This window comes from Panthera onca, chromosome A1 (assembly GCF_046562875.1).
Source record: "Panthera onca isolate mPanOnc1 chromosome A1, mPanOnc1 haplotype 2, whole genome shotgun sequence".
In the NCBI taxonomy this organism is placed as follows: domain Eukaryota; kingdom Metazoa; phylum Chordata; class Mammalia; order Carnivora; family Felidae; genus Panthera; species Panthera onca.
The window spans coordinates 42921641-42940627 of record NC_138339.1 but is presented as its reverse complement, the minus strand read 5'-3'; the positions used below and the strand labels follow the sequence as shown (position 1 = coordinate 42940627).

Genomic DNA, 18987 nt, shown 5'->3' with positions numbered 1-18987 from the left:
GCCGAGAGGCGAGGCCGCATTTGGGCTGGGCAAACAGATTGGGCAGCGGCTGTGAGCACAGAGCGCCCATTGTGGACCCAGAGCTCTGCTTTCAATAATCTACTCGGAAGAATGTTTCATTGAGCGCCAGAGAAAGGAGCCATTGAAATGCCCAGGACTGGGGCCCCGTGAAGGGTTAAAGGCAAGGGGCTACGGTGCCCTGGCTCTTGCCACTCCGGGTTCAGATGTCTGATCTGGGGATCCTGACACTAAAGCAAGGGGGATTCGGTGAGACCACCAAGAGGGCCGGAAGCAAGGGTCAGGAGGGCTGTGTGTCTCCCCCCTCCCAGAAATGCAAAAGGGGGCGTGCCAGCATTAAGGAGGAAAACGCTTCTCTTCCCAGAACATTTTGCCCAGATAATATCCAGCAAGGACCGGGCCTCGGATACCCCTCAGTCTACCCACTGGTGAGAACAGCTCAGCTGGGCAGACAATATATTTTCTATAATACAGCCAGCACGGCTGTCTTAAACACCTCCAACATCACCTTTGATCATTAATCTATTGTAATTAACGATGCACTACACGTGAGTGTGGGAGGTAAAGAGAGAACCGGTGGCCGCTAGGACTAGATGACCAAGGAAGCCCACGGAACTTTCTCTCATAGAGGCATTTTTCATATAGAGCAACTGCTCCTTAGGAGGATATGGCCTATAACTGTCGGAAAGGGTGCCGGCGGTAGCATTCTGCGCTCCGGAGCCATGCGCCCTTTCAAACTCCAGAGGCTGGAGGGGCGTAAGGGGCAGGGAACGTGATGCTGGCATCTGTGGGCTCCGCAAGAGAGACGGGAGGTGAAGGAGCCGGGCTGACCACTGGGCACCCGGACCCCCAGCCTCACCGCGGCGTCCTCCTCACTACAGAACCCGCCACAGCCAATGCTGCTTCCTGGGCCCGCGTCTCCGGGGGGCTGGGGGGGATGTTGTACCGCTCTGGCCGAGCTTACGCCGTGGGCCTGTCAAAGCAACCATTCTGGACGGAAACCTTAAACAATTGCCGATGGCTTCTCCAGCTTTCCTAAAAAGAGAACCTTGAGCAGAATGTCAACTCTGAAGGGTGACCCATCATTCACTGCTGTGGTGCGGCTGTGATTTGGTGGTGCCCTCGGGTCTGTTCAGATGCATACAGCTCTTCCTTTGCCTTTGCACCAAAGGGCCCCAAACTCCCAGGCTTTTGGAATTCATCGGTCTGATTGTTATGCTTATTCTTTTGTATCCCCCTGATGTTTCCACTGGGAAACTGTATTACTAGAAGACAGACAAGTGCCTCAAGCCACTTTCTTATACATTCCTTCTGAACTGCTTCCAATGTTCTTGGGCCAGGGAACAAAATCATTAGCTTTGTAAGAATTGCGTGTGGAACAAGAGTCAGTAGGTCTGGAGTGAGGAAGGCCTGACAAGCTCTCCTCTGAATTAAGGGATTGAACTCTGTGACACTTGTGACTATGTAGAGGCCTTCTGTCTTATCTTTCAGGTCCTTGATTTGGCCCAGCCTAGAAAATTGACCTCCAGAGGACAACAGCGTGTATAATCTGTGCCTAAGATCTTTGCCAAGGTCAGTCACGTCAGGAGAAAATAATATCTGTACGAAGTTAATTTTAGCTCAAAGATGGCCACACACACACACACACACACACACACACACACACACCCCCTACAACCTACCCCACAACATGCATAGCCATGAAAGACAACACCACAAAACAGACTCACCACTTTTTCACTTTTACATTTCTGTATCCTAGAAAGTTTTCTATGGATACATAATGCAAATCATAACATTTTCGAGTTGGAAAGAACTTCCAAAGTCCTTTAGTGTTGCCCCCCATTTTAGTTCAGAATCTCCCTACCTCCTGAACAGGTGGGCACTTTACGTCTTCCTTGCACAGTGCTGGTAACGAGGAGTGCAGTGTTTTTTTAAGCCCGACAGGAAGTAACAACACTATACCCCTGTTACATCTGATCTGCATTTTGTGTGCAGATGTTAGGCTTTTGGTACTGTTTTTTTAAAAATGTTTATTTCTTTTCAGAGAGAGAGAGAGAGACAGAGAGAGAGAACACTCATAAGCAGGGGAGGGGCAGAGGGAGAGGGAGAGAGCGAATCCCAAGCAAGCTCCGGGCTGACTCTTGGGGCTCAATCTCATGACCCACTGTAAGATCATGACCTGAGCCGAAATCAAGAGTCAGATGCTCAACTAAGTAAGCCACACCGGTGCCCCTCTGGTACTGTTTTATTATTTTTATTAACTAAATTTTTTTAATGTTTATTTATTTTTGAGAGTGAGAAAGGGGGGGGTGCGCAGAGAGAGAGAGGGAGACAGAATCTGAAGCAGGCTCCAGGCTGAGCTGTTAGCCCAGAGCCCCATGCAGAGCTCAAACCCACGAACCAGCAGAACACAAACCTGAGCTGAAGTCGGATGCTTAACCGACTGAGGCACCCAGGGGCACCACTCTCACACTGTTTCAATGCAGCTGGTCTTGGGGCGATGAAGGGGTAAGCGTGCATCTATGTGAATGAGGGTCAGATCTTCCCTATCTGTAGGGGTGGATATTCCCGCTGTCATTCACCTTGGAAAAAGGTGGGTCCTAAATTAGAAACTGCAGAGACTAGCTTAGCTGAAGAGGGAAGTTCTGTTTCTCTGTGACTTACTTTTTGGGCCTGACCCTGAGACATTTTGGAGTTCTCGGGTCCATCTGAGCTGCGGTGGGGCTGATGGACACCGTGCCGAGGGAAGGAGGCAGGGAGGCATCCTGTAGGGAACATAAAGGGAAGACGAGTGAGTCACAACTTAATAGCGATATGACCTGGATTCACGTTACTCTTTGTTTATTTCCCCCTTGTCATCCCGGAGCCTTTGGAAATGTCCAGCTTAAATGTTCCAGCCTGGCCCTGCTGTGTCACGGTATTAAAAGAAGAGTTGAGGGTCAGTGTTTATATCCCTAGGACGTTAGAGGGGAAATGGTGCCCTCTGAGGCCATGTGGGTTTCAGTGAGTATGAGGGGCTCTTAAACGTGAATACTGGCAGCAAGAGTTGGGCCCCAGAGTTCCACCTACTCCTCTCCATGTGGTGATTCACCCATCACTGCCATCCTTTTATTAAGAAAACTGCCAGATTTCCTACAAAAGTAATCCCTTAAATTGGCCCGAAATCTGCCTCCCCGTAACATTCACCCACAGGACTTAGTCTCTTCTCCCAGAACCCCAGAGAACAATCGTCGTAATTGTTCACATTCATTGAGTACTTACTATGTGCTGGGCATTTTCCTGAACACCGTGTTGTGTCTTATTTATATTATTATCCCATTTCACAGAAGAAAAAACTGAGGCCGAGGGAGGCCAAATGATTTGCCCAAGGCCTGACCCCAAAGGAGTGGTAGGATTTGAACACATGCAATTTGACGTCGGTGCCCAGTCTTGAACTCTTAGAAATTCTGCTGGCCTTGTCCCTATGACACTCCCCCTATCCCACCCCCCACTCCGAGATCTGCAGCCTGTGAGCTTGCCTCCCCAGACCTTTTTTTTTTTTTCCTCCAGGCTGCATCCCTACCCCACCTCCCTTGCCGTTTCTCCTCGTGCCATTTCTCCATGTCCTCCTGACCGAGGTCTGGGACAATGCACAGAATGCAAGACCCGAGTCCATTGGACCTCCTGTGACTTGTCCCACTTTGACCCCCCCCAGGACAGCCTTCAGGCTGAAGCCTCCCGGAGCACCATTTTAACAGCCTTCCCCTCAGGAGGCTGTATTTTTCCTGTCTGTCCTCAACATTTCTTTTGCCAGAAAAACAGGCTCAGTTTTCCCTTCTGATAAATCTGGTCACCCTAAATATGGGGCTTTGAGCAAACAGGAGCGGCCGGCCCCACGCAGCCCTCATTTCAAAATGTGGATTCACTCGGGCTGCTATTTTGGAGGTCTGGTTTCTTTCCCCACACACAGTGGTTTTAAGGAAGAGGGAAGGGATCATGACAGAATACTAGCAGGGAAAAGATGCTAGCAGAGAAAACACACCTGGCCAGTCTTTGTTTCCCCAACTTCCCCAAACACTGGCGCTTTGAAAAGCTCTGAAAAGGAGGGTCCTCGCTCACATAAAATCGGAAAATACAGCGCTAGGAACTCCCCTCCTGGAGATGAGCATATCCAGCATTTGAAGTCCTGGTAGTAAAGAAGCCTAACTGGTTTTGTTTAAGTCAGCTTTCCCATTTACGAATGTAGCCTAGTAAAACGTCTGAAAACAATGCTGCAGAGTGGAAGTTGCAAAGGGCTCCCGACGGCCTAAACTGTTCCTCAGATAGGTTTGAGTTGGCCTGTGCGGTGCTTAAATGTGCTTCAAATTAGTTGCTAGCACTTAACAGTTGGAATATTTCTCATAATAATCTGGATTTGGGTGTCCTTGGAAAATCGGAAGATCTGGAAACACTGGGCCACATTCTTGCATGACAAATGGTCGGCGGGACACAAGGCTGTGGTCCTTGGCTCCCTGTAGCCCCGGCCTAATACACCATCCCCTGCTTCACTCATTTATGGTACCTGCCTGGCTCAGGAGTCCCTGGGGCTTGCCTTCTCCACCCTGGAGATTTCCTTGGGTGCGAGTTGGCCTGCCGGATGCGGGAGGCCCATTCATCCATTGACTCATGCAACATGTACTCATGCAGCTTCTGGACCCCGTGGATACGAGATGTGTTCAACAGCCCCCGCCCTCTGGATTTCGGCGCTGGCATTCTTGCTGCGAACCGCAGGATGAAGAGGGGGAGGGGTTGGGGAGAGGGAAGCTGGCGAAGGCTTGAACCGTGTTTGCCGACTTCCAGACCCCCCCTCCCCCCCACCACGCCGTGCTTGCTAAAGTCATCCCTGTTCTCCACTGCTGCCTCTACTGCCACTCTAACAGCCACTGAGAGCCAGGGGAGAAGCTACTAACATGCTCTGTGACTTACACGAGTTCCCACCCATCTCAGGGCCTCAGTTTCTCCAATTGCACAGTGACCCGGTTGGAATAGAAAACTATGCGCGTCCCTTCCAGGGCTGGCACGCAGAGATGCTAAGACTCCCAAGATCGAGGAACGTCTGACCGGGCCATTCCGGAGCTGTTCCACTGAACTCCAAGCAGCCCCTCTCCCTCCTTTCCCCGGCCCGGGCCGGGGCCCGGGAGGGGGTCGGAGCCAGAGGGCCGCCCGGGCCTGGGCTTCCCGCCCGGGGGCGGAGCCGCTGCTCCAGGTCCCGCCCCTCCACCTGGGATTCGGCCCGGCAGATGTTACAACTTTCTCGCATTCTCTCCCGCGGTGTCCCCCCCAGGCCCGCCCAACCCGTGCCTCCCTCCCCTTCCCCGCTGGGGTCCTGCCCGCCTCCCTGCTGGGAGCCCGACTCTTCTCCGGACTCCGGGCGGGGCGAGAGGCCGGGCTGGGGGCTGGAGGGTCGGGAGGAGGAGGAAGGGAAAGCAGAGGCGAGAGAAATTAGGAGGCGGGAGAAATCGAGGGCTAGTAGGAAGGGGAGAGCCAGAGGATGGTGGAGAGCACTTTTTGGAAGCAGCCACGCCGCGTCTCAGGCTGGCCCGGCTGAGCTGGGGGAGAGGGAGCGAGGGCGGCGCAGGGCGGGCGCGCAGGCGGCGGGAGGCAGCTCGGCGCGGGCCTGACCTCCCCAGAGCGCCCCGCTGCGGCCGCGCAGGTCCGGCCGCCAGTCCTGGACCAGCCCCTGGGCCACCCCCGGGGCCGCTGAAGGATCTCGCAGCGTCCAGGCCGGCCAGCCGGCGGGCGTGCGGGCCGTGCGCCCTGGGCGCGCGAGGCGGTGAGGCCCGGGGAACCCTGTGCGCCGGGACGCGCGGGCCGGCATGGCGATGCACGCCCTCACTGGCCTCTCGCTGGTCAGCTTGCTTAGCTTCGGCTACCTGTCCTGGGACTGGTCCAAGCCGAGCCTGGCGGCCGACGGTCCCGGGGAGGCGGGCGTGGAGCAGCCCTCGGCCGCTCCACCCCAGCCTCCCCATATCATCTTCATCCTCACCGACGACCAGGGCTACCACGACGTGGGCTACCATGGCTCAGATATTGAGACCCCTACGCTGGACCGGCTGGCAGCTGAGGGTGTCAAGTTGGAGAATTATTATATCCAGCCTATCTGCACGCCTTCGCGGAGCCAACTTCTCACTGGCAGGTAGGCATGACCCAGGCTGCTGGGGCTGGTGGTGTAAGCCCCAAATGAATCCCGTCTGGAGATTTCCTGTGCATTCACAGTCCCGCCCCCCCCATTCTGGGACCTGGGAAACAAGGACTCAGGGCCAGTTCTGAGACACTCAGACACGACTGTCTCCAGTCGCCTATGTGATCATTAGTTATGTCCTTTATCCTCTCTGGGCCTCAGTTTCTCCAATTGTACACGGAGTGGATTGGACCATCTTTGAGGTCTCCTCCCTCTGATGTTCTAGGACACACATTACACACCATGTGAAGGAGACATCTGGTCATCCCTTTGTTGGAGGAACACGGCAGTCTCTGACCCTTGGGTTTTAACGCCGCTTCTGTATACAGACCCTGAGGCCACGAACAAGTCATTTCCCTTCTCTAAGCCTCCGTTTTCTTGTCTGTTCATAAACGGAGTGAAGAGGAGTGTTTACTTGAAAAAGAGTGGTGATGGGATGAGTTGTGTGTCACCTGCTTGGCTGTCAATAAATGGCAGCCCCCATGTCACCGGAGGGATTAGGGTCCCCAAACTGTTTGATGGCTGCGAGGAGAGGAAGGAAGCCAGGGAATGTCTAGATAGATAGACATTCTAGATAGAGCAGAAAGATATGCACAGGATGCCGTGATCGGTGGAACCTTTGGGTAGTTACTTCATTTCTCCAAACCTCTGGGTTTTCATCTGCAAAGTCCTCCTAAATTGGCCGAAAGTCCCAAGGAGACGTGCTGCTTTCTCCGTAAGGAGTGGCCCACAGGCAAGGCGGCAGGATTACAGGATTAAAAGAGCAGGGAAACAGGAGGTGGGGGTGTAGAAGGCAAACTTTGGCCACTTAGGAGAAAATCCTTTGGCAAGGCTGAAGCTAATCCTCCTTGGATGGGGTCCAAGGCATGCCTTCTCCCAAGTTCCACCCAGGGAGATCTCCATCTCTGAGTATGATCTCAGGAACCGGAGCCTTGCTGTCCCTGTTTCTGGGTGGGAGAAACTGAGGCATGGAGTCAGGGAGGACCCAATTCATGCCTAGAGTCTGTAGCATCCGTTGGGGAGGGGGCTGAGAGGCCAGGTGGTTGGCAGGGGTCCCAGAGCCGTGAGTCAAAATAGGTGCCTTTTCTTCCCTCACTCGGGCACTCAGCATTTAGCTCCGGGAACAGCAAGAGAGAGCGTCGGAGAAGAGGGTGAGGGGCTGGTGTATGGGTCGTGGGCGGGGGCGTTGGTGGTGGTGGTGAAGCCCAAATGTTGACCAACCTCCAGGAGAGGGAAGAAGAATCTGCATTCCTGAGAACTGTGCACAAGTTAGCATTTCTCTCTCGAGAGGTGACTTTGGGTTTAAGCAGGGGAATGAGCAGCCAACGGGGCAGTGTGCCAACCCCCTGATCTGTGAAGTGAGCCGAGTGTGGCTGGGCAGCGTCTGCCCTCCGCCCCCTGCAGCTGGCTCCATCTGACTGATGCTGACTGCTCTCATTAGTGTTTTGTTAATGCATCCAGTCGTGTTGGGCGAAGCTGGAGAGAGCCAGTGTTTCTCATGTTACTCGCTTACAGACGAGCTTCGGTGACTCTGAGCTGGCCCACCCACTTTACAAACCAGTGCTCCGTGGTGCCCAGCCCTAGGAAGAGACTCGGCTGTGACCGGGCGCTACGGTACTTCCTCCGTTAAATGGAATCGTTCATGAGGTTGACTGAGAGGTCTGTAGAGCCAGGATCACCGAGAGGTTTTCAGCCTGAGGTGTGCAGACCTGGGTTCAAAGCTCAGGGCAGCTGCTTGCAAGCTGTCTGCAGTCGGGCCTGTTGCGATACCTCTGAGAGCCTCGGTTGGTCATCTGTAGAATGGGGATAATGGTCTCCCCTGTAGGTTTGTTATGAGGATTAAGTGAAACGATGTGTGTGGCCTATAGTGTTAAAAATGGCAGTAGTAGCTAATGATGGCTAACAACAATAACAGCTTTAAGTTAAGGAAACTAAAAACAGGAAAGCCCACCTAGTGCCTGGGTTAAAGGTGTCAGGCCTTCAGGTGTGGGATTCTAAGACCCTAGTGAAGTTCCAGGCTTCTTATTTACCCTGGGACTTTTAAGACTTGAGTAAAGGCAGGACACCCCAAGCAGATCGCATGGGGGCCTTGACCACAGAAGGGACTTGAATGAATAAATGAGGAATATAGCATTCTGCTAACCATTCACTCCTGCCTCACAGCAGTAGCATGTGTAAGTGACCGGATCCAGGGGCCACATGAACTTGTGGGTAGGCACACGAGAACAGGTCTCATAAAATCTGGGAACTGAAAGGTTTTCAGAGATCTCCCATTCAACCCAACTCCCCCCCTATAGATGAGCAAACTGAGGCCACCATGGGGGAGGAGACATGGCAGCCTCGTTTGCTGGAAGGGAGCCTGTGCTTGGACTTGGCTTGGATTTATGTTCGAGTCCTGGCTTTGCCCCTGACCACTGAGTGACCTTGGGCAAGGCCCTTCCCCTCCTCTGGAACTGTGTTTTTAAAACAAGGTAAATACACTGGAAGTTGACTTGGGTCCCTTCTGGTTCTAAAATTGTCTGGGAGTGCCACCATTCGTTCGTTCTTTCATCCATTCATTCCGTAAGTAATTGAGTGTCCTTTTAACGTCACCTGAGTGCCAAGACCACAAAGTTGAGTAAAGGACAATCCGATTACAGATGATTGGGCCTAAGAACATGTACAACTGAGTAGAACCCCATGGTCAAGTAGGACAGTGATCATGTGTACTAAATTTAACCCAGAAGCAAAAGTGACTCATTCTTGGAGAGAGTTATAAGAGACTTTACAGAGGGGGTAACATTTGGACTGGGCTTTGAAGAGTGAGCAGGAGTTTCCCTGGGAGGGCAGGACTTGCTCTAGGCCCCAGAGCAAATTAGTGGCTTCGAGTTTAGGGATTCTGAAGTCTCTGGAGACTGCCTGGGATACAGATCCCAACTCCAGTTACAGATTGTTTGAATCAGTGGGCAAGCGATTTCATGTACTGAGCCTCAGTTGCCTTATTTGGAGAATAATGTTAGCTACATTGTCATGATTAACCTGCGTTCGACTCTAAACTCCCCAGCTCCTAGCTGCGTGATCCTGGGCCGAGTGGTTTAACCACTCTGATCCTCAGTCTCCTCATCTGCGAAATGACCATAATATGAGCTCAACTAATTTTGAAGATTCAATGAGGTGATACATTGGAAGTGCTTGTCACGTGTCGTAATACCTGCTGTACCTTTGCCGGAAGTGCTGGGCCCAGAGCCCACCTCGGGGTGAGAACTGGGGGCCGGTGGGCCAGAGCAGTGCTTTGTAGCTCACCTGGGCCTTCTTTGCCCTCCCCTCTTTCCTCCAGGTACCAGATCCACACGGGACTCCAGCACTCCATCATCCGCCCACGGCAGCCCAACTGCCTGCCCCTGGACCAGGTGACGCTGCCCCAGAAGCTGCAGGAGGCGGGTTACTCTACCCACATGGTGGGCAAGTGGCACCTGGGCTTCTACCGGAAGGAGTGCCTGCCTACCCGCCGGGGCTTCGACACCTTCCTGGGCTCGCTCACGGGCAACGTGGACTACTACACCTACGACAACTGCGACGGGCCCGGGGTGTGTGGCTTTGACCTGCACGAGGGCGAGAGTGTGGCCTGGGGGCTCAGCGGCCAGTATTCCACTATGCTCTATGCCCAGCGTGTCAGCCACATCCTAGCCAGCCACAGCCCCCGGCGGCCCCTCTTCCTCTATGTGGCCTTCCAGGCGGTGCACACGCCCCTGCAGTCCCCTCGTGAGTACCTGTACCGCTATCGCACCATGGGCAATGTGGCCCGGCGGAAGTATGCGGCCATGGTCACCTGCATGGATGAGGCTGTGCGCAACATCACCTGGGCTCTCAAGCGCTATGGTTTCTACAACAACAGCGTCATCATCTTCTCCAGTGACAACGGCGGCCAGACCTTCTCGGGGGGCAGCAACTGGCCGCTGCGAGGACGCAAGGGCACTTACTGGGAAGGTGGTGTGCGTGGCCTGGGCTTTGTCCATAGCCCCCTGCTCAAGCGGAAGCGCCGGACCAGCCGGGCGCTGGTGCACATCACTGACTGGTACCCGACCCTGGTGGGTCTGGCAGGCGGCACCGCCTCGGCGGCCGATGGGCTGGACGGCTACGATGTGTGGCCGGCCATCAGCGAGGGCCGGGCCTCGCCGCGCACAGAGATCCTGCACAACATTGACCCCCTCTACAACCATGCCCGGCACGGCTCCCTGGAGGCTGGCTTTGGCATCTGGAACACTGCCGTGCAGGCCGCCATCCGTGTGGGCGAGTGGAAGCTGCTAACAGGGGACCCTGGCTATGGCGATTGGATCCCACCGCAGACACTGGCCGCCTTCCCTGGCAGCTGGTGGAACCTCGAGCGCATGGCCAGTGCCCGCCAGGCAGTGTGGCTCTTCAATATCAGCGCTGACCCCTACGAACGGGAGGACCTGGCTGGCCAGCGGCCTGATGTGGTCCGTGCCCTGCTGGCCCGTCTGGTGGACTATAACCGCACAGCCATCCCTGTGCGCTACCCGGCTGAGAATCCCCGGGCCCACCCTGACTTTAACGGGGGTGCTTGGGGGCCCTGGGCCAGTGATGAGGAAGAAGAGGAAGAGGAGGAAGAGGCAGGCAGGGCTCGAAGCTTCTCCCGAGGACGCCGCAAGAAAAAATGCAAGATTTGCAAGCTGCGATCCTTTTTTCGTAAACTCAACACCAGGCTGATGTCACAGCGGATCTGATGGGGAGTGGGGGGAGGTGAGGATCTCTGTCCCTCTAGATGTACTTCCCCATTCAAACCTGGCCCTGTTCCTCCCCAGGGAGGGGCCTGAGGTCAAGCCCCCCTCTGCAGGGAAATCGGGGGGGGGGGCATCGAGCCCCTCGGTTGAAAGGTGGGGAGCTTGGCTTGGGGGAGAATAAACTAGACTGGGGTGCCTGGATTCCAATCCTGCCTCTTCACTGACTTGCTCTGTGACCTCAAGTGGTCTGCATGAGAGCTGGGCCTCAGTTTCCTCATCTGTAAATGAGTTCTGATGTTGTGGCCCTGTGGTGTGGACCTGGTGCCTGGGAGCATGGTGGAGTTGCCATTGACCTTGCCGCCTCCCAGCTCGTTTAAAGCCTTGCCCTTGGACCCTGCACCTCTGTGGTACTGCTTGGGTGAGGGGCCACTGGAGGCAGCTCGAGGCCTGGACTCCAGCTGAAGCATGGCGATCTGGCCACTCTCTGAAGGGATCCTCTGATGCTGAGGGTGGGGGTGCAGGGATGGGTCTTCACATGGCTTGGGTCAGTCCTGGGGCCAGACTGGTGCTGGGGGCTATGGCAGAAAGCTCTCCTTCTGGCCCCCAGGACCCAGAGGATTGACCTGGCTCTTAGCTGCTGCAGGATCAAGGGTGGTGGAAACAGCTGTGCAAAGAGGCCCTGAACCAACAGTCAGGACACTTGGGTGCCTCTTTGACCTTGGGCCCATCCCCTCACCTTTGGGCCTCAGTTTCCCCAACTGCCAATCGGGATGCTAGCCTGAGCTCTGCCTACCTCACAGGGTTGTAGAGAACTGGCCAAGGTAATGGCTGTGGAGGAGCCCGTGCACTTGATTAAAATGCTACTAACATGGAAGCCAGGGCTGTGGTGCGGTCTGTGAACGCACTGGGGGGTGTGCGCGTGCATCCTGAGGGCAAGTGTGAGCTCACCATTAGCCAAGTGAATGGGAGAGGAGGTGGGTAGCCTGGCTAGGAAGCAGCACGTATGGGTTCTGGTCCAGTCCTGCCACAGGTCCACCGTGTGACCTCTGGCAAATCCTGGACCCTCTCTGGGCCTCAGGGCCCCCCTGTGTACAATGGATGCTTTAGGAGCCCCTCCTACTTGGTCATTCTGGACACCCCTGTGCGTGTGTGTGGGGGGGCATGGGCTGAGTGGTGGGAGGAGGGGCGTGGGGGGTTCAGAGCCTGCTCGCTGCAGAGCGCGCCTCCATGCACACACTGCGTTCTGCATATCTCCCTTCAGGTTCCAGTCGGTGCAGCGTGTGTAGGCGAAAGCCCTGCTGTGAATTTTGAAAATAGTTATTTTTGTCACTGGCAAAGGAGGCCTGTTAGGACTCGTCAGCTTGTGGATGAGCAGGACGGGTGGGGGGGGGGGGGTGGGTGCGGTGCAGTGGAGGGGGTTTGGGTGTTGGTTCCAGAGCTGCAGAGGTAGCTGAGCCCAGGAGTGAGAGTGTGGCCTGGGGCTGCAGGACGGAGGTGACCGTCCACATCCTGGACCCCTTCCTCCACCCCTCCAGCTGGAGCTTTCTCTGTCTGTAGGATGTGGACGCCTGGGCTGTGTGGGGCAGGGGCCAGGACTGGCTGAAGCCTCTGGATTCCGGCCACCCCCAGCACTTCTGCCTGCTCAGGAGGGAGACTCTGAAGAAGACGGTGTCCCAGGCCCAGCATATCCCACAGATGGGTTGTTCATAGTCTGCCCATTACCCAGGATTCTCCGGCTCTACTGGGTGCCTCTCCCAGCTGTCTGGGCTGTGCCTTTCCAGAGCCGCGTGGAGCCAGGGCTCTCCTGCAGATCCAGGCTTGCACCAGTTGAGTGGAGGCCTCTCCCATGCCTGCTGAGTTTGGCCCTGCCTTAGGTGACCTAGCCTCCAGCTCCAACCCTGCTTCTCTTATGCCCTTTGGGGGCCATGAGAGCTGGACCATAAAAGTCCCTTCATGTTCTTCCCCAGACACCAACACCTACCCTCCTGTGGCTGACGTGGCCTCAAACATAGAGGGCCCAGCTGGGGCTAGAGGCCAGCCCCTGCTCCTGATGCCCTAAGAAGGAAGCTCAGCCTCATCTCAAGCCCAGCTTAAAGCTTGCCTGGCTCAGAGTCCTACCTAACCCAGAACCTGGCACACAGCCCAAGAGCCCCACTCAAGCTTCAGCCAACGACCTGGTCCACAGCCCAGCAGTCCCCAAGCCTGCCTAACCAAGGTGCTGGCGGTTGACCCAGGGCTGAGATTTGTGGAAGGTACTGGGGTAAGGAGTCACCAGGACTAGAGTGTGGTGAGGGGAGGCTCAGCCTGCTTGCTGTGGTGTCTGCTGGGCCCAGCAGACAGCATGGCTCCTGCCCATCTCCTCCTGTCTTCCTGTGGCCCCTGAGTTTCCCCCAGCCAGGGCACCTGGGTCTGGACTCTGTTTTAGGCCCTTGACTGGCATTGCTAGGCAGATGCTTGGACCACCTACCTGGTGGGGAGGGGTGGATGGGAGAGGAGACCAGAGGCAGCGCTGGCCCCTTGGGTCACAGAGCTGGGGGAGTGGAGTCCAGAGATGCCAGACAGCCCCTCTATTTCCCCTTTGGCTGGACCAGATGTCAGCAGATCTGCCACCCAGATTAGAACCGGGGGGGCCCTGTCCAAGCTGGGCCCTGCCTGTGGAGTCCTGGGCAGGGACGACCAGTCCCCCAGGAACCGGGAGGGAGCCCTGGACCCGGCTAGAGGGACAGGGCTCTGAGCCCTACCCTGGGCCTTGACAGTATTCCCTCCTCTCGCTTGGTACCTACTGGCTACCTTGGGACCTAGGCAAGCAGCCGTTCAGTGCCAGAAAGAGGGAGGGCAGAGCAGGGTAAGGGAAAGAGCACTGTTCTGGGAGTCAGGAGTTCTGGATTATGTCCCAACTCTGCCCCTGACTTCTGCTGCCGAGGGAGGAAGCAGCAGCTTCCTTTCTCTGGGCCTTGGTCTCCATCTGTGTGGGACATGGGCTCCATCAGGGCCCTTTCAGCCTTTGTGTAGGCCAAAGGGCATAGGGCAGGGGTGCAGAGGTCACACAGACCCCACATGGGTAAGTCATGTCACATCTCTGCAAGATACACAGTGATCATACCTATCTCACAGATATCTGTGGTGCGGTATAAATTGTGCAGTATGCTTAGCACAGGGCCTGGCTCTAAAGCGGAAATAACTATTTCTCGTATTTTTGGAGTCAGCGAAGGAACATCTTGTCCCCATATTTCTGAGGAGGAAATGGAGGCCCCAGTGGGAAAAAGACCTGCCATAATCACTCCTAGCCAACAGCTAGACTTGAACTTGGGTCCTCTAACTGCAGGCTGTGCTGTGCAGACGTTGGCCCGGCAGCCACCATCCTCTGTCCCTTGGCTTCCTGCTTCCCTCTGCTCTGGAAGGAATGTCTCCTATGTGGGACCCCTCAGGGGACAGCGATGCTCCCTGACCCCTCCCTCTCTCCAGAGTCTGAGGCTGGCATTACTTACTGCAGTTAATTAACCACATCACCCTCCACCCAGACCCTCTGCCGGATCATTTCTCTCTTGGCCCACTTTCCACCAATTCTGCCCCTCACGCTCACTGCCCTTAGTGGGACAGGCCTCGTGGGGACCCTTCAGACGGCACGTTTTCTGTGGTACCTGCCCAGGCCCTGCAGGACCCTGAGGCCCTTGGGCATGTGCCTGAGAGTATGTGTGTGGGCTGTGGCAGGTGGGATGACAGTGGGCTGGCACAATGCTTCCCGGGCTCTGATTCCCCCCACCCCCTTCCCACCTCTGCTATGGCCCAGGAACTTGGCCCTGGTCCCGGTTTTTTTTTTTTTTTTTTTTCCATCCCACCCCATAGACCCAGGGTATAGCTTGCATTCACGTTCAGGTTCCCCACCTTCACATGCCACAACTGTGCTCAGTGACCTCTTGGGCTCCCACCCCTGGCCGCCAGCCCGCGGCATGCAGGCCAGCTCTTGAGTACCACATGAGTGTTACAGATGGGAGCACACGTGCTGGCTCGCATGCCTGCCATGGCCCTGGGGGGTGGGGAGTCTGGCAGGAACAGTCCCCCCATTGCAATCATCGGCTCATTCTCCCCGCGTCGCAGAGGCAGGCCTGGCTCCTCGCTGCCCGCCACCACCAGGCACAGCTGCCAGCCTCGCGGGCACAGGGGAGGCAGTGAATTAGCTGTCACGCAGGGCGGCAGTTCCACTCCAGAAGGGGGTGCCTGTCCGAGGCAGTGCCCACACCCCTGAGCTGAGCTCTCGAAGGTTCGTAGCACGCGGGGGCAGGGTGTGTATGAGAGTTGCCAAGGAGACCTTTTGTCTTCTTCCTCCTCTCCATGCATCTCTCCGCCAGGTCCTGGACGTCCCCCAGGGCGCACAGGGTCTGGGCCGGGCCAGCCCAGGGAGGGAAAGAAGAGGTACACAGCCGGGAGGCAGGAGGGAGGGAGGTAGAAACAAGAAAGGAGGTGAAAAGGAGCAAGAAGGATAGGGAGGATTGAGAAGAAAGGGCTCAAGGGAGGGAAGGAAATGGGGAAAGGCAAGAAAGAAGAAAAGGAGAAGAGGAAGGAGAGCGGAAAGGGGAGACAGAGGTAGGGAAGGACGGACAGGGTGATGGGTGATGGGGTGGTGTGAGGCCAGGTTGCTTTTGCCCCCTAAATCCACATAGGCCACCTCCATGGTCCCTGTCAGACACAGGGAGAGAGCCGGCCATTAGCCTCTGTTCCTCTCGTCCCTCTGGCTCTTGCTGCCCAGTGCTCTGCTCTCTTCTGAACATGCTTCCCTTCACCAGTGGGGACTGGGGATGGGGCGAGCCAGGAAACAGGGTGGTCCAGCCAGCTCCCAGCAGAGCAGGACTATCACCTCCTTTGTTCAGAGCTTCAGACTCCCATTAATACAGCCTTGGGGCACGTTTGCTATTTGTTTTATGTGTTAATTTCTAAAGCCCCATTAAGTTAAGTTGGCACCAGTGAGCTAGAGGCCTTGTGAGCCCTCTCCTAGCCTCTTTGTTCTACCAGCAAAAGGCTGCAAACCAGGCCGGGCCAGGGTGATGCTCAAACCATGAGCTCAACTCCAGTGGGGACTCAGAGAACCGCGCCACAAAGTGCTAGGACTAGAGGATAGTCGTGTGTGCTTCCCTGACTCAGGCAGAGCGGCGTGAGGAGGGAGGGGCTTCTTATGAGTCCCTTAATAGTAATAATTGCCCATCAATGAACACGTACAGCATGCCAGCTGCTGTACTCATCTGCTCCTCTCATGTAATCCTTAAACAGCCCTGGAAGTAGGGAATATTATGAACTGTATTTTGCAGATGAAGAAACTGAGGCACAGAGAAGTTAGGCTGCTCATCCAAAATCACACAGCCTATAGAACATGGAGTTCCTCTCCTCTCCCCTGGACAATGACTGAGGTAGCTTCAGTGGTCACTAAAGGCTGTTGCAGCACCTTCATGAGCGGAAGCCACCTCCCGGGGAGGGCTAGAGGGCCTGGGCAGGGAGGTGGGGGTGCGGTCCTTCCCCCACTTCCCCTCGTCTGCCTCTCTTGCCTCTAGCCTCTCTTGCCTCTAGTGGTGTTCCGTGCCCAGCCCGCTCCCACCAGCTGTGCAGCCCCCGAGCACAGGCCTCTCTTCTCTGCCTCTGAATTGCAACCGTTGGCGGCAGGAGCGGGAAGCATTGTGCGCAGAAACAAAACTGAGTGGTTTTTCCTTTTTCTGAAGGTGGTAATGGTGCAATTAGTGGCTAAGCCATTACCCCTCCTCCCTAGCTCGCCTCCCCTCCTTCCCCTCGGCCTCCCTCCCATTTCTCTCCTGGGAAGAAGTGGCTGCATCAGAGAGCTAACCCCATCATTCTCTCCCACCCCCAACTCCCAGGAAGAGGGACAGAATTGTGGGAGAGGGGACCTAGATGTCTCCCGGGGCCCCTGGACCTAAAGTAGTGAGTCAGGGACCCGCTAGGGCTGGGGATAACCGACAAGCAGACAACGTGTCCAGCAAGTGAGGTGACCAGTAAGGCAAGCTGAGGCTCAGAGGGGTGGGGTAGAAACAAGGGTTTGGATCCTGGATCCTTTTATCCGACCTGTGCTCACTGTGGGCAAATGCTGGCAAGAGACCTCAGCCTGGTGGGCTGTGAAATGAGCTTGCGTGGAGGAGGTGGGTGTGAAATTCTGAGTCCAAGCTAGTGATGGGGGTGGTCATGGTCCTGCTTTAGACCTTCCTTTTCCTCTTCCAGAAACTAAAAACAGGCCTCATGTTTACATACTTCCCAAAGGCTTCCACAGCCCTTAGCCCACTCCTTCTTCACAACCTTCCTCTGCAGTGGCAGCTTTGTTCTGTTTTGTAGAAAGGGCGCTGGAGGCTCAGAGAGGGGCAGTGACTTTCCCAGGGTCACACAGCTAACAAACGTCAGAGCTGGAGTTGAACTCAGATCCTTGACTCCAGTCCTTTTCCTTCCTAAACCCCCAGGGCTTGGGTGAGATCCTGGGGCCATAGATCTGGCTGCTGCCCTGAAGAATCAAACTTGGCAGGGAAAATGAGAATGAGGAAAAGGGAATGAGGATTTCAGGGCAGGCCCATGGCCACTCCCCTCCATGCCAGGCCATGCTTCCCTCCCCACTGCCCGCCTCTGCCTCTTTCACCTTGACTTAAAGCACAAGCAGAAACTGGGACGTGAGCCCCAGGAGACCAGATCTCCATGGTCCCACCGGGAACATGGGCTGGAGGAGAGGGGTGGGGATGAGCGGGCAGGCAAGGCAGTTCCCTCCAGAATCCGGATGTCTCCTCTGCATTTGTCCCCCAAGCTAGAGTGCCAGTGTGATGGACAGGGGTAGCAGAGAACGAGAGCAAATGGGGAAGACAGAGACAGAGGCCAAAACAAAATACAGAGGGGAGCAGAGAGATAGTTACAGACTACAGTGATCCACTGGGAGAGAGATCCCCATGAATTAGCCATCTTTTCCTGTAAACCTTAGAACCCGGCTGTTGCCAGGGCAACGGGGCAATACCTGTCTCTCCAGAGGAGATGAAGTTGCCAGGGTAACTGTATCCTGTCTTTCCTGGGGACCATCCCAGAATGTGGCACCCACCGGCCGTTACCATGGCAACTGCCTTTTTGCCCCACTTAATCCCATCCTGTCTGCTACAAGGGACCCACAGTTGGAGGTGGGGGAGGTGGGAAGAGAGAAGATCACTTGTGGATTAAGTTGGTTCTTCTCCCCCCTCCAGACCCCTCCCTCAGTCCATCACCTCGGGGGGTGCTGGGTCCACCCGCCCTGGGCCCACACAGGCCTGCAGTATTCTGTGTGGTTAGGGCCAGGGCGTCCGGGAGCAGGTTTCGCAGTGGAAGGCAGGCAGGTGTTGGGGAGGCAGTTACCGGGGCAACGGGAACAGGGCGTTTCGGAGGTGGTTGCCATGGGGACCTGGATGCTGACGAAGGCTCGCGAGGCTGTGAGCAGCCACAGTGCCCTGCTCAGAAGCCCCGGGCTCGTCAGTCAAGCTGGTTCTTGGTTCGCGCTCGGCAGCGCAGGCAGGCGAGTGGTCCCCAGTTCCGGGTGCAGAGCAGCAGCGCCCCAGTCCTGGTCCTCCAGCCCCAAGCCTCGCCTGCCCGCCCAGCGCCAGGATGGCCACCATCACCTGCACCCGCTTCACGGAAGAGTACCAGCTCTTCGAGGAACTGGGAAAGTGAGTTGCACCTCAGAGAGTTCTGGAGGGTGCAGGGGGTCAGCGTCACGGGCAGGGGGTGTGCACCTGCGTGCTTCCTGTGTACCCATAGGGAGGAAGTCTGCGTGTGTTTGGGGACGCTTGCCTGTGCAAAGTGCCCGGAGCTGGGTGTAGGCATGTTTGTGGGTGCACAGATGTGCCAAGGCCAGCCAGGTGAGTGTGTGTGTAGGGGTGAAAGGTGGATGGTGCATGCCGGTGCACGCGTGCATGCACACGCTCTCACACACACACACACATACATGGGGGCACATGACTGGGCACACACAGATTTTTAGAAACTCAGGGTTAAAAAGAAATCTTCCCAGGCTGCTAAGTCCAGGGCTGGAACCCCCTGCCGACT

At 56.0% G+C, this 18987-nt stretch overlaps 2 protein-coding genes across 4 annotated transcripts in view; both read left to right on the top strand.

The window, feature by feature from the left end:
* Nucleotides 1-5284: 5284 nt before the first annotated feature.
* Nucleotides 5285-11815, top strand: ARSI (arylsulfatase family member I). Its single transcript, XM_060634695.3, has 2 exons — nucleotides 5285-6175; nucleotides 9537-11815. The coding sequence occupies exons 1-2, from the start codon at nucleotides 5856-5858 to the stop codon at nucleotides 10942-10944; spliced, it is 1728 nt and encodes a 575-aa protein (XP_060490678.2). The 5' UTR covers nucleotides 5285-5855; the 3' UTR covers nucleotides 10945-11815.
* A 6559-nt stretch (nucleotides 11816-18374) lies between these two features.
* CAMK2A (calcium/calmodulin dependent protein kinase II alpha) overlaps nucleotides 18375-18987 on the top strand; it is a 62147-nt gene continuing 61534 nt past the window's right edge. The window contains exon 1 of one of the 3 annotated variants that reach the window (XM_060634691.3): nucleotides 18375-18608. In XM_060634691.3, coding sequence (XP_060490674.1) covers nucleotides 18547-18608 — 62 coding nt within the window. In that variant the 5' untranslated portion in view covers nucleotides 18375-18546. The remainder of the gene's footprint in view (nucleotides 18609-18987) is intronic. The other 2 variants (XM_060634693.3, XM_060634692.3) reach the window with 2 other exon arrangements.

Bases quoted from the DNA above. Each gene is read 5' to 3' on its own strand.
- ARSI (XM_060634695.3), top strand. From the start codon at position 5,856: ATGGCGATGCACGCCCTCACTGGCCTCTCGCTGGTCAGCTTGCTTAGC. The intron at 6,176-9,536 runs GTAGGCATGACC...TCTTTCCTCCAG, and splicing joins AGCCAACTTCTCACTGGCAG to GTACCAGATCCACACGGGAC.